The sequence below is a fragment of the Bos indicus x Bos taurus genome, chromosome X (genome assembly GCF_003369695.1).
Source record: "Bos indicus x Bos taurus breed Angus x Brahman F1 hybrid chromosome X, Bos_hybrid_MaternalHap_v2.0, whole genome shotgun sequence".
Taxonomy (NCBI): Eukaryota; Metazoa; Chordata; class Mammalia; order Artiodactyla; family Bovidae; genus Bos; species Bos indicus x Bos taurus.
In genome coordinates, this window is record NC_040105.1 from 61,647,154 (window position 1) to 61,660,345 (window position 13,192).

The 13,192-nt window shown below is 39.0% G+C and overlaps 1 protein-coding gene across 5 annotated transcripts in view; it reads right to left on the minus strand.

The window, feature by feature from the left end:
• OPHN1 (oligophrenin 1) overlaps positions 1 to 13,192 on the minus strand; it is a 627,552-nt gene that overhangs the window by 41,990 nt on the left and 572,370 nt on the right. For all 5 annotated transcript variants that reach the window (XM_027535147.1, XM_027535145.1, XM_027535143.1 and 2 more), the window contains one exon: positions 8,695 to 8,842. In XM_027535147.1, the coding sequence (XP_027390948.1) occupies positions 8,695 to 8,842 (148 nt within the window). The remainder of the gene's footprint in view (positions 1 to 8,694; positions 8,843 to 13,192) is intronic.

Sequence of the window (13,192 nt, forward strand, 5' to 3'; positions counted from 1 at the left end):
TACATAGCTCATATTTTTTGTTGAAAACTGGACAGTTTAAGTAATATAGCATCTCTGGAAATCAGATTCTCTCTCCTACCCAATTTGTTGTTGTTGCTATTTGTTTTAGTTATTGTTGTTAGTTTGTTTACTGACTTTTTCCACCCATTTCTGTTAAATCTTTATCATTTGTCGAGTGTGGACACCAAACACACTGCTTAGTTAGCTTTTTGGTTAGCTAACGATTAGGCAGAGATTACTTTAAAACACCAAGCACCAATATTACTCCAAGTCTTTGAAAAGGGGCTTTGTATGAATGTTTGAGCATACCTTGGACACTCAACCAGGCAGTTGACAAATTTATATGGTAGTTTATTTTTAATTTTTTGAGAAACCTACATACTGTTTTCCATAATAGCTGCACTAATTTGCATTACTACGAACAATATAAAGGGGTTCCCTTTTCTCCAAATTCTTCTCAACACTTACTATTTTTTGTCATTTTTTGGTAATAATCATCCTAATAGGTGTGAGGTGATATTTCATTGTTGTTTTGATTTGCATTTCCTTGGTGATAGTGATGTTGAGCAACTTTACATATATCTTTTAACCATTTATATGTCATGTTCTAAGAAATGTCTATTTAGGTACTTTGACCTTTAAAAATTGGGTTAATTCTTAAGTAGTATGAGTTCCTTATTTATTTTGGACATTAATTCCTTATTAGATATATGGTTTACAAATATCTTCATATAATTCTGTAGGTTGTCTCTTCACTTTCTTGATTGTTTCCTTTGCTGTGAAGAAGCTGTTTAGCATTCTGCAATCACATTTGTCTATTCTGCTTTCGTTGCTTGTACTTTTTGAGTTATATCCAAACAAATGACTGCCCAGATGAGACAATTCCAAGTAGCTTTCCCCCTACATTTTCTTCTGGTAGTTTTACAGCTATAGGTCTTACATTTATGTCTCTAATCCATTTTGAGTTGGTTTTTGTACACTGTGTGAGATAAGAACCCAGTTTCTCTGCATGTGGATATCGATTTCCCCCAATATCATGTATTGAAAAGACTATACTTTCCCATTGTGTAATCTTGACCCCATTGTCAAAGGTTAACTGACCATAAATGTGTGTACTTTTTCAAGGCTCATTATTCTATTTCATTGGTCTATATGTCTGCTTTTATGCCAGAACTATACTGTAGGTTACTATAGTTTCATATTATATTTATAATATATTTCACATTATATTTCATATTATATTATTTAAGAAAGTGTGGTATCTTCCAATTTGCTCTTCTTTTTCAACATTACTTTGCATATTTGGGGTCTTTTTCTTGAAGTTTATATAAAACATAACAGTCTGTTTGAAGCTAGCAAAGTAACATTGACTATATACAATAACTACATTTTAATTTTCCTTACCCCGCCATTTTATGTTATTGATGTCATAATTTATAGATTTTTAGATTATGTATCCATTAATAAATTATTGTACATAAAGTAATTTTAAATACTTTTGTATTTTCACTTTCATACTACAGTTAAGTGATTTACACATCACTATTACAGTAGAATATTGTGAATTGGGTTATATTCTTATCTTTAAAATTTGGGTTTATACTTTCAGGTTTTCATATTGTTTACATCCATTAATTTCAACTTGAATACCTGTCATGGTCAACAAAAGAATCTGAGATGCAGTACTTGGATGCAATCTCAAAAACGACAGAATGATCTCTGTTTGTTTCTAAGGAAACCATTTAATATCACAGAATCCAAGTCTGCCCTGACCAGTAATGCTGAAGAAGCTGAAGTCGAATGGTTCTATGAAGACCTACAAGACCTTCTAGAACTAACACCCCAAAAAGAAGTCCTTTTCATTATAGTGGACTGGAATGCAAAAGTAGGAAGTCAAGAAATACCTGGAGTAGCAGGTAAATTTGGCTTTGGAGTAGAGAATGAAGCAGGGCAAAGGCTAATAGGTTTTGCCAAGAGAATGCACTGCTCATAGCAAACACCCTCTTCCAACAACAGAAAAGAAGACTCTACACGTGGACATAACCAGATGGCCAATACCAGAATCAGATTGATCATATTCTTTACAGGCAAAAATGGAGAAGTTCTATATAGTCAGCAAAACCAAGACTGGGAGCTGACTGTGGCTCAGATCATGAACTCCTTATTGCCAAATTCAGACTTAAATTGAAGAAAGTAGGGAAAACCACTAGATCATTCAGGTATGACCTAAATCAAATCGCTTAGAATTATACAATGGAAGTGAGAAATAGATTCAAAGGATTAGATCTGATAGACAGAGTGCCTGAAGAACTATGGACGGAGGTTTGTGACATTGTACAGGAGGCAGGGATCAAGACCATTTCCAAGTAAAAGAAATGCAAAAAGGCAAAATGGTTGTCTGAGGAGACCTTACAAATAGCTGTGAAAAGAAGAGAAATGAAAGGCAAAGGAGGAAAGGAAAGCTAAACCCATTTGAATGCAGAGTTCCAAAGAATACCAAGGTGACATAAGAAAGCCTTCCTCAGCAATCAATGCAAAGAAATAGAGGAAAACAACAGAATGTGAAATACTAGTGATCTCTTCAAGAAAATTAGAGATACCAAGGGAACATTTCATGCAAACATGGGCACAATAAAGGATAGAAATGATATGGACATAACAGAAGCAGAAGATATTAAGAAGAGGTGGCAAGAATACACAGAACTATACAAAAAAGGTCTTCATGACCCAGATAATCATGATGGTGTGATCACTCACCTAGAGCCAGATATTCTGGAATGCAAAGTCAAGTGGGCCTTAGGAAGCATCACTACGAACAAACTTAGTGGAGGTGATGGAATTCCAGTTGAGCTATTTCAAATCCTAAAAGATGACACTGTGAAAGTGCTACACTCAATATGCCAGTAAATTTGGAAAACTCAGCAGTGGCCACAGGACTAGAAAAGGTCAGTTCTCATTCCAGTCTCAAAGAACGTGTGTGGTGTCTCAGTCGTGTCTGACTCTTTGTGACCCCATGGACTGTAGCCTACGAGGCTCCTCCATCCACGGAATTTTTCGGGCAAGAGTACTGGAGTGGGTTGCCCTTCCCATCTCCAGGGAATCTTCCTGACCCAGGGATCAAACCCAGGTCTCCTGCATTGCAGGCAGACGCTTTTACCCTCTAAGCCACCAGGGAAGCCCCAGTCCCAAAGAAAAGCAATGCCAAAGAATGCTCAAAGTAGTGCACAATTGCACTCATCTCATACTCTAGCAAAGTAATGCTCAAACTTCTACAAGCCAGCCTTCACAAATATGTGAGCCATGAACTTCCAGATGTTCAACCTGGATTTAGAAAAGGCAGAGGAACCAGAGAACAAATTGCCAACATCCGTTGGATCACTGAGAGAGTTCCAGAAAAACATCTATTTCTGCTTTGTTGGCTATGCCAAAGCCTTTGACTGTGTGGATCACAGCCAATTGTGGAACATTCTGAAAAACATGGGAATACCAGGCCACTTGACCTGCATCCTGAGAAATCTGTATGCAGGTCAGGAAGCAACAGTTAGAACTGGACTTGGAAAAACAGACTCGTTCCAAATCAGGAAAGGAGTACATGAAGGCTGTATATTGTCACCCTGCTTATTTAATTTATATGCAGAGTACATCATGAGAAACACTGGGCTGGAAGAAGCACAAGCTGGAATCAAGATTGCCTGAAGAAATATCAATAACCTGAGATATGCAGATCAAACCACCCTTACAGCAAAAAGTGAAGAAGAACTAAAGAACCTCGTAATGAAAGTGAGGAGAGTGAAAAAGTTGGCTTAAAACTCAAAATTCAGAAGACTAAGATCATGGCATCTGGTCCCATCACTTCACAGCAAATAGATGGGGAAGCAATGGAAACAGTGACAGACTTTATTTGGGGGGGCTCCAAAATCACTGCAGATGGTGACTGCAGCCATGAAATTAAAAGACGCTTGCTCCTTGGAAGAAAACTTATGACCAACTTAGACAGCATGTTAAAAAGTAGAGGCATTACTTTCCCAACAAAGGTCTGTCTAGTCAAAGCTAAGGCTTTTCCAGTAGTCATGTATGGATATGAGAGTTGGAATATAAAGAAAGCTGAGCACCGAAGAATTGATGCTTTTGAACTGTGGTGTTGGAGAAGACTCTTGAGAGTCCCTGGGACTGCAAGGAGATCCAACCAGTCCATCCAAAAGGAAATCAGTCCTGAATATTTACTGGAGGCAAGGGCACCCCACTCCAGTACTCCTGCCTGGAAAACCCCATGGGTGGAGGAGCCTGGAAGGCTGCAGTCCATGGGGTCGCTGAGGGTCAGACATGACTGAGCGACTTCACTTTCACTTTTCACTTTCATGCACTGGAGAAGGAAATGGCAATCCACTCCAGGGTTCTTGCCTGGAGAATCCCAGGGACGGGGGAGTCTGGTGGGCTGCCATCTATGGGGTCACACAGAGTCGGACACGACTGAAGTGACTTAGCAGTAGCAGCTGATGCTGAAGCTGAAACTCCAATACTTTGGCCACCTGATGCAGAGAACTGACTCATCTGAAAAGACCCTCATGCTGGGAGAGATTCAAGGCAGAAGGAGAAGGGGACGACAGAGGATGAGACAGTAGATGGCATCATCCACTCAATGGACATGAGTTTGAGTAAGCTCCAGGAGTTGGTGATGGATAGGGAGGCCTTGCGTGCTGTAGTCCACGGGATTGCAAAGAGTCAGACACAACTGAATGACTTAACTGAACTGGACTGACCCTCTTTTAGCATGTCTTACTGATTTATTTACTTATTTAATTAAGTACAGTTGATTTACAATGTCATGTTACTTTCAGATGTCCAGCACTGTGATTCAGTTACATATATTCTTTTTTATTGGAATATAGTTCCTTTACACTTCTACATCAGTTTCTGCTGTACAGCAAAGTGAATCTGCCAAATGTTTACACATATCCCCTCTTTGTTAAAATTTCCTTCCTAGTTAGGTTACCACTAACCTAGTTAGGTTAGAGCAATGAGTGGAGTTCACTGTGCCATACAGCAGATTTTCATTAGTTACCTGTTTTACACATAGCAGTGTATGTATGTCAATCCCAGTCTCCCAATTCATCCTACTTCCCTTTTCCTCCTCCCATACATTTGTTCTATATGTCAGTGCCTTTATTTCTGTTCTGCAAAAAGATCAACTATACCATATTTCTAGATTCCGTGTATATGCATTAATATATGATATTTGTTTTTCCTTTTTGTCTTATTCTCTTCACCTTCAGCTTCCTGCCAGAGTTACTGGTCCCTTTTTTGATTCCTCTTTTCTTTTTTCACTTCTTTCAATCTATCCAGTTTCAAGGACAGTTTTCTTTTCTTTTAGTTGTCCACAGTCTTCCACTAGTGTTTAGCAGGTGCTCTGTGAGAATCATTATATTTGTATATGTATTCCTGATGTACTTGTGAAGAGACATGAATTCTGCATCCTTTTATTCCACCATCTTGACTCTTCTCTCCCTCTCTCTCTCTCTCTCTCTATATATATATATATACATATATATACACTTTTTAAAGATTCTTTTCCCTTATAGCTTATATAAAAGACGGAGTGCACTTTCTTGTGTTATACAGTAGGTCCTTACTGGCTATCTATTTTTTATATATTTTAATTAAAGGATAATTACAACATTTTGATTTTTTGGCCATACATCAACATATTATCTATTTTATATACAGTAATGTGTATGTGTTAATCCCAACATCCTAATTTATCCCTCCTCCACTTTCCCCTTTGGTTATCATAGGTTTGTTTTCTATGTCTGTGGGTCTATTTCTGTTTTGTAATTATGTTCATTTGCATCTGTTTCTTTTTTGAGATTTTACATATAAGCAAATTTCATATGACATTTGTCTTTCCCTGTCTGGCTTACTTCACTTAGTATGCTATCTTTTAATATTTCTTTTGAACCAAGTCTATTGGTGATCAATTCCTTCAGGTTTGTTTGTCTGGAAAAGTTTTATCTCTCCTCATTTCTGAAGGATTACTTTGTCTAATATGGTATTCCTGATTGGAAGTTATTTCCTTTCAGTACCATGAAGATATCATCCCAATTTCTCCTGGCCTTCAAGGTTTTAGATGAGGAATCTGCTCATAGTATTATCGGAGTTTCCTTTTATTTGATGATTTGCTTTTCTCATGGTATATTCAAAATTCTCTTCGTCTTGGAATTTTGAGAATTTTATACAAATCTTTCTGGCTAAAATCTCTTTATGTTTACTTTATTTGCATTTCTTTGGGCTTCAAGGATCCAGGTTTTCATTTCCTCCTCCAGATTTAGGAATTTTTCCATCATTATTTCTTTTTTTTTTTTTTTTTTTTGTTTTTTTTTTTTTTTTTTTTTTTTTTTTTATTCTTCCAATTTTATTTTATTTTTAAACTTTACATAATTGTATTAGTTTTGCCAAATATCAAAATGAATCCACCACAGGTATACATGTGTTCCCCATCCTGAACCCTCCTTTAAATAAGCTTTGTGCCCCTTTTACTTTCTGTGCTCCTTCTGAGACTTCCTCCCATATGTGTATATTGGTTTGTATATGGTGTCCCATAAGTCTCTTTTATAATCTTTTTTCCTTTTTTTCCTCTGGGTAATTTTAAGTGACCTGTCTTTGAATGCAGTGATTCTTTCTTCTCCTCAGTTCCAGAATTTTTTTTTTTTTTGGTTCTTTTTTATGATTTCCATGACTTTCTTGAACTTCTCGTGCATCATTTTCCTGATTTTGTTTAGTTGTCTGAGTTCTCTTGTAGCTCACTAAGCTTCTTTAAGATGGTTATTTGGAATTCCTTTTTGGACAGTTCATAGATATCCATTTCATTAGGACCAGTTCATGGTGCCTTATTTTGTTCCTTTGGTGGTGTCATGTTTCCCTGATTAATCCTCACCCTAGTGGCCTTTTGGAGAAGGCAATGGCACCCCACTCCAGTACTCTTGCCTGGAAAATCCCATGGGTGGAGGAGCCTGGTGGGATCCAGTCCATGGGGTTGCAAAGAGTCAGACACGACTGAGCGACTTCACTTTGACTTTTCACTTTCATGCTTTGGAGAAGGAAATGGCAACCCACTCCAGTATTCTTGCCTGGAGAATCCCAGGGATGGGGGAGCCTGGTGGGCTGCCATCTATGGGGTCGCACAGAGTCAGACACGACTGAAGCGACTTAGCAGCAGCAGCAGCAGTGGCCTTTAGTTGGTGTTTCCCTATTTGAAGAACTAGGCACATCTTCCAGAGAAGGCAATGGCACCCCACTCCAGTACTCTTGCCTGGAAAATCCCATGGACGGAGGAGCCTGGAAGGCTGCAGTCCATGGGGTCACTGAGGGTTGGACACGACTGAGCGACTTCACTTTCACTTTTCACTTTCATGCACTGGAGAAGGAAATGGCAACCCACTCCAGTATTCTTGCCTGGAGAATCCCAGGGACGGGGAAGCCTGGTGGGCTGCCATGTATGGGGTCGCACAGAATCGGACACGACTGAAGCGACTTAGCAGTAGCAGCAGCAGGCACATCTTCCAGTCTTTATAGATTGGCTTTGGTGAGGAAAGCCTTTTATCCATCAGCACAACCAGAACACCTGGCAAGCTCCACAGGTGAGCTTGCTGCTAGAGTTCTTGAGTAGGCTGATCTGGTGCCTGGGTCAGTGAATGGGCAAGCTTTCAGCCTGGATCTGCAGGAGATCAGCCTGGATCTTGAAGCCTAGGCCCAGGGGGCTAGCCTGGCACTGAGACAGACCTGGAGGCTTTGTCCACAGAAGACTGGACTAGAAGCTGAGCTGTGGTTACATCCTGGTGATTAGAGCTACAGGGCCAGCTTGGCATGTGTTGGCCCTGGATTCTGGGTCTTTAGGGGCAGGCTTAGAGCCTGAGACTGCATGGAATGGCCTAGTACTGGGGCAGGTCTAGGGCCTAGCTTGGTAGAGGCTGGCCTGGAGTCTGGAAAACTGGGGGATGAGTTGGTGCTTGGGTTTACTGGGATGGGCCTGGTGCTGCAGTCCAAGGTAATGTTGATTGCTCCCTTCACTCTCCTTTCTCCATGTGGAGGGGATCCTTCCCTGGACTACATAATGTGAGCTTTGGGGAAGGGTGACATGAGTAATATGAAAGTGTCATTTCTAGCATCTGCAATGCACTTTTTCTTATTTCTGTACTCCACCCAGGTATTCTTATCTGTCATATGGATTCTATAGCTCTCATTGAAGGAATTTTCTTGCATAGATAGTTGTTGGAATTCATTCATGTTACTGTGAAGGGACAAGCACTAGAAACTCCTATTAAGCCATCAGTCCCCTGGGTTAGCAGAATTTTATTTAAAATCTCAGAATATTCAGAAAACACATTGCTCACCTATTTCAATGTATTGAGGTACAGATTTAAGAACACCTTGTATCTTCCACTGCTCTGCTAAGGGAAAATGATGTTACAGATTCATCTGTAAATTGATTAGGACGGGTTCATCTCTGTTCTATCCACTACCAAACGACTAATTCACTCTTTGGGCACAAATTTTACAAACCTTGACTTGCCTGGCTCAGGATGCAGAAAAAGTCTACCTTTACATGGAAAAAAATGATTATGCCTCCACTTCTGCTTTTCAATATACTTTTTATCTCCAGTCACTATTAAGAAGATAAGGGTAAACTTTAATACTGACCTTCACTTTCATCCAGGGAAGAAGTATAGAAAACTGTCCTTTCCCGCAGCAAGCGCTTTGAAATTGTAATTGGTTTGTGTCTTCTTGCTGTTACTCGAGGTGGAGGCACTGGGGGTGCAGTACTTTCCTCAGGTGGACCTGAATAGATCTGTAGATGGGGAGTATTTCCAGAAAACAATTAGAAAGATCAACTTTTTGTATTCCTAATGCTAACTGCCAGTTGATGTCCATCAGCATTACACCTAGTGTCTGCCATAGAAATTCTAATATTACTAAAGGAATTGGGGATATTTTCTTAAACACTCTAACCACCAGCAAGTAGAGATTTCCCACCATGTTTGAGGTGCAGGACCTGGGATTTCTCAGTGTAGAGGAAAGAATGCAGACAAAAATGGCAACATCAGGAGTGTACTCTTCTATATATTAGATGGGATTGCTGCATGACACATATTCACTGAACAAAACCAATTAAATTATTATTTTAAAAACTGTGCAACATCAGTCCTGAATTTTCCACTTACTGCCTGGGAAACTGTAAAAAAGCTTTTCCCAACAAAAACTGTAAAAAAGGTTTCCAAGCAAAACTCATTAAAAATTCACCTCCCATCTCTGAGCCTTAGCTTCTTCATCTGTAAATTGCAGGGAGCACCACCTATCACAGGATGTGTTGAGAACCAAGTGGAAAGGTAGTCAAAGTACATTGTATGGGTAGAGGTAGGGTGTGAAGAATGATTAAAAACACCCACATGCATTCAATATTTCTGAAAAGATACCAAGAAACTGATTACATTGTTTGCACAAGACAGGAATAATGAGTGGCTCAGGGAAGGATGGAGGAAACTTATTTTTCACTCCTATATCATTTTGATCTTTAAAATTTTTCAAACCATGTATGCATTACTTATTCAAAAGAGAAAGGACAAAAACAAAGTTCCTTGAAGTTATGATAATTGCTGGATAAGTGAGGGAGGAGCTGTGATTAGAATTTGTATATAGTGTCTCATATGTACTTAAGGATCTTCCTATCCCTGAGGAGAATGACCTTTTGGCCAGAGTGAACACAATTTAGAAAGACACACATATGTGATGATGGAGGAAGGGAACTGGTTCCATTGCAATAATAAAATCAATCCCAATGATTTGTGCAAAATAATGTCATAGCCCAACATTCTATCAGGCAAAAATCAACATAATTTGCATAGACACAGAACTTACATGATTGGGAACACAAGGCAAGCCTGTGTGAAAGCTGCACAATGATAGAGAACAAAGTAATAAGAATCATAAGGCAGTACATGTTTCAGTAGCTCATGGAATAGGGAAAAAAGAATATGACATAGTAGCAAGCAGATGAGCTTTGAGGCCATATACTTTTAGGTCATATTTCTGGTGTCATCATTAGTAATAATATTCTAAATAGCTACCATTTTGTGAGCATCTTAAGCAGATGTAGTAGTTGTTACAAATATCCCTTGTTATTTATCAAGTGCACCAGGGACTTTGCACTGAATGTTTCATCCACCTGGAGTGCGCTTCTTCCAGGTAACCATATCCATAGCTTGTGATCTTGATTTCAGTAGTATTAGTGATCAAATACACTCCTCTCAGTGAGTCCTTGTAGATAAATGTATCAAAATTTTGACATGCTTCCCTCTGCTGTGCTTTCTATCCCCCATCTCTATTTAACTTATTTTCTTATCACTTTCTAACACTGCTGTTGTTGTTCAGTTGCTAAGTCATGTCCAACTCTTTGCAGCCCCATAGACTGCAGCACGCCAGGCTTCCCTGTCCTCCACTATCTCCTGGAGTTTGCTCGAGTTCATGTACATTGAGTCGGTGATGCTATCTAACCATCTCATCATCTGCCTCCCACTTCTCCTTTTGCCTTCAATCTTTTCCAGCATCAGGGTCTTTTAACACCATATATTGTACTTATTTAGCTTTTGGTTATCTGCCTCTCCACTTGATTGTATACTATACTAATATATATCATCATGTTCACTGTTGTCTCTCCAGCAGTTAGAAGAGTGACTAGAATTGCTGGGCCAAAAAACACATTTAAAATTCTGATATAAAAGACCAAATTGTCCTCTGAAAATAACATGACAGCCACTTTCCCTTCCAGCCAAAATAGGGTAAAAGGGCCTAGATTTATATCATCAGCATGGAACAATTAAAAAGCTTGAAAAAATGTAATAATGATTCTGATCATTATTAGGGCATTTGAAATCTGGCAATGAAGGACAGTGATCCATGAGAGAGGAAAAATAAATGAAGTGAACTCCATGATTGTCCCAGCATAAAGCCTGGAAGATTCTTAAGGCCATACTACAAGACAAGGAACCCAGAAGAGCCCAGCAGTCTCCATAAGCTGAAGACACTGAGTTGTAAGTATGAGAAGAGCAAGGAAGTGAGAGTTTTCAGGGCAGAGTACCTGTGCAGACAGAAGATCTGCACAGAGAACTCTGGAGATCTTCAGGCGTCCTCTGTAAGAATTTAGCTGCATACTGATTAATACATATGTGTAAGGCAAGAACCACAGGACAAAATTAAAGGGAAACACAGTGGCTGGAAGAGTTCCTGTTCTCACCAGCCACAGTGAACTATTAAATAATTCACAGAGCACTGAGTAGAGTACACAGACAAGTTTTGCCTCATTCACGAAGAAAAATTAACATGACTAAATACTATTCTTTTTCTGCTTAAGGTTAAAGGAAATACTTGTAAATATCAAGCTGTATTTGGGTAACAACTGCACCCCAGAAAGAGCTCAAGAATATTACCTATAGTGATTAAAAAATAGCCAGAATTCAAGAAGGTAAAATTAATGTCTTGTGTCTGACAAAAAATTATCAGAAATAAATTATTCATAGCTATTTCTTTTTAAACTTTTTATATTTGTATTTAAGTATAGCTGATTAACAATGCTGTGATAGTTTCAGCTGGATATCAAAGGAACTCAACCAGACATATACATGTATCCATTCTCCCTCAAACTCCCCAATGCTGCTAAGTCACTTCAGTCGTGTCTGACTCTGTGCGACCACATAGACAGCCTCCTACCAGGCTCCCCTATCCCTGGGATTCTTCAGGCAAGAACACTGGAGTGGGTTGCCATTTCCTTCTCCAATGCATGAAAGTGAAAAGTGAAAGTGAAGTCACTCAGTCGTGTCGGACTCTTAGCGACCCCATGGACTGCAGCCTACCAGGCTCCTCCATCCATGGGAGTTTCCAGGCAAGAGTACTCGAGTGGGGTGACATTTGTATTTTATTTCTTTTTCTTGCTCAATTGCTCTGGCTAGGACTGAAATACTGTACTGAATAGGAGTGGTTACAATAAATATTCTTATCTTGTTCCTGATCTTAGCAACAGTTGTCTACCTTGCCAGTCAATCCTAAAGAAAGTCAGTCCTGAGTATTCATTGGAAGGACTGATGCTGAAACTCCAATACTTTGGCCACCTGATGCAAAGAGCTGACTCATTTGCAAAGACCCTGATGATGGGAAAGACTGAAGTCAGGAGGAGAAGGGGACGACAGAGGATGAGATGGTAGGATGGCATCACCGATTCAATGGACATGAGTGTGAGCAATCTCCAGGAGTTGATGATGAACAGGGAAGCCTGGCATGCTGCAGTTCATGGGGTCACAAAGAGTTGGACATGACTGAGAGACTGAACTGAACTGATCATGTTAGCTGTGGGCTTTTCCTATATGGTCTTAGTAATGTTGAGGTCTGTTCTTTCCATACCAAATTTATTGAGCGTATTTATCACAAAAGGATATTGAATTTTGGCAAATGTATGTTATACATCTACTGAGAATTTTATTTTTCATTCTATTAATGTGGTATATCACATTTATTGATTTTCTTATGTTGAAGCATCCTTGCATCCCAGGGATGAATTCCACTTGATAATAGTCTATGATTCTTTTAAAGTGCTATTCAATTAAGTATGCTAGTGTTTTGCAGAGAATTTATGCTTTCTGTATTGTTGGCCTGTGGTATGTTGGTCTGTGGCCTATAGCTTTCTTTTCCTCCTTCTTTTCCCATCCTCCTCTTCCTTCTTTTTTTTAGAGAGTCCTAAACTGGCTTTGGCATCATGGCAATGTTGGCCTCAAAAATGAGTTTGGGAGTGTTCTCTCTCTTTCAACGTTTTTAATTGAGAATAATTGAGAATAATTGACATTAATTCTTCTTTTAATGTTTGGTAGAATTCATCAATGAAAAAATCTGGACCTGAGCTTTTCTTCTTTGGAACATTTCTGAATACTGATTCAAGCTCTTCACTCACTATTTGTTCAGATTTTCTATTTCTTCATGATTCAGTCTCACTAGGTTATGTATTTCTAGGAACTTATCAATCTTTCTAGGTTATCCAATTTGTTGGCATAGGTTTATTTATAGTAGTCTCTTACTATCCTTTTTATTTCTGTAGTGTAATCTTTGTTTATTTCTGATTTTACGTATTCAGGTCTTCTCTCTTTCTTAGTCGAGT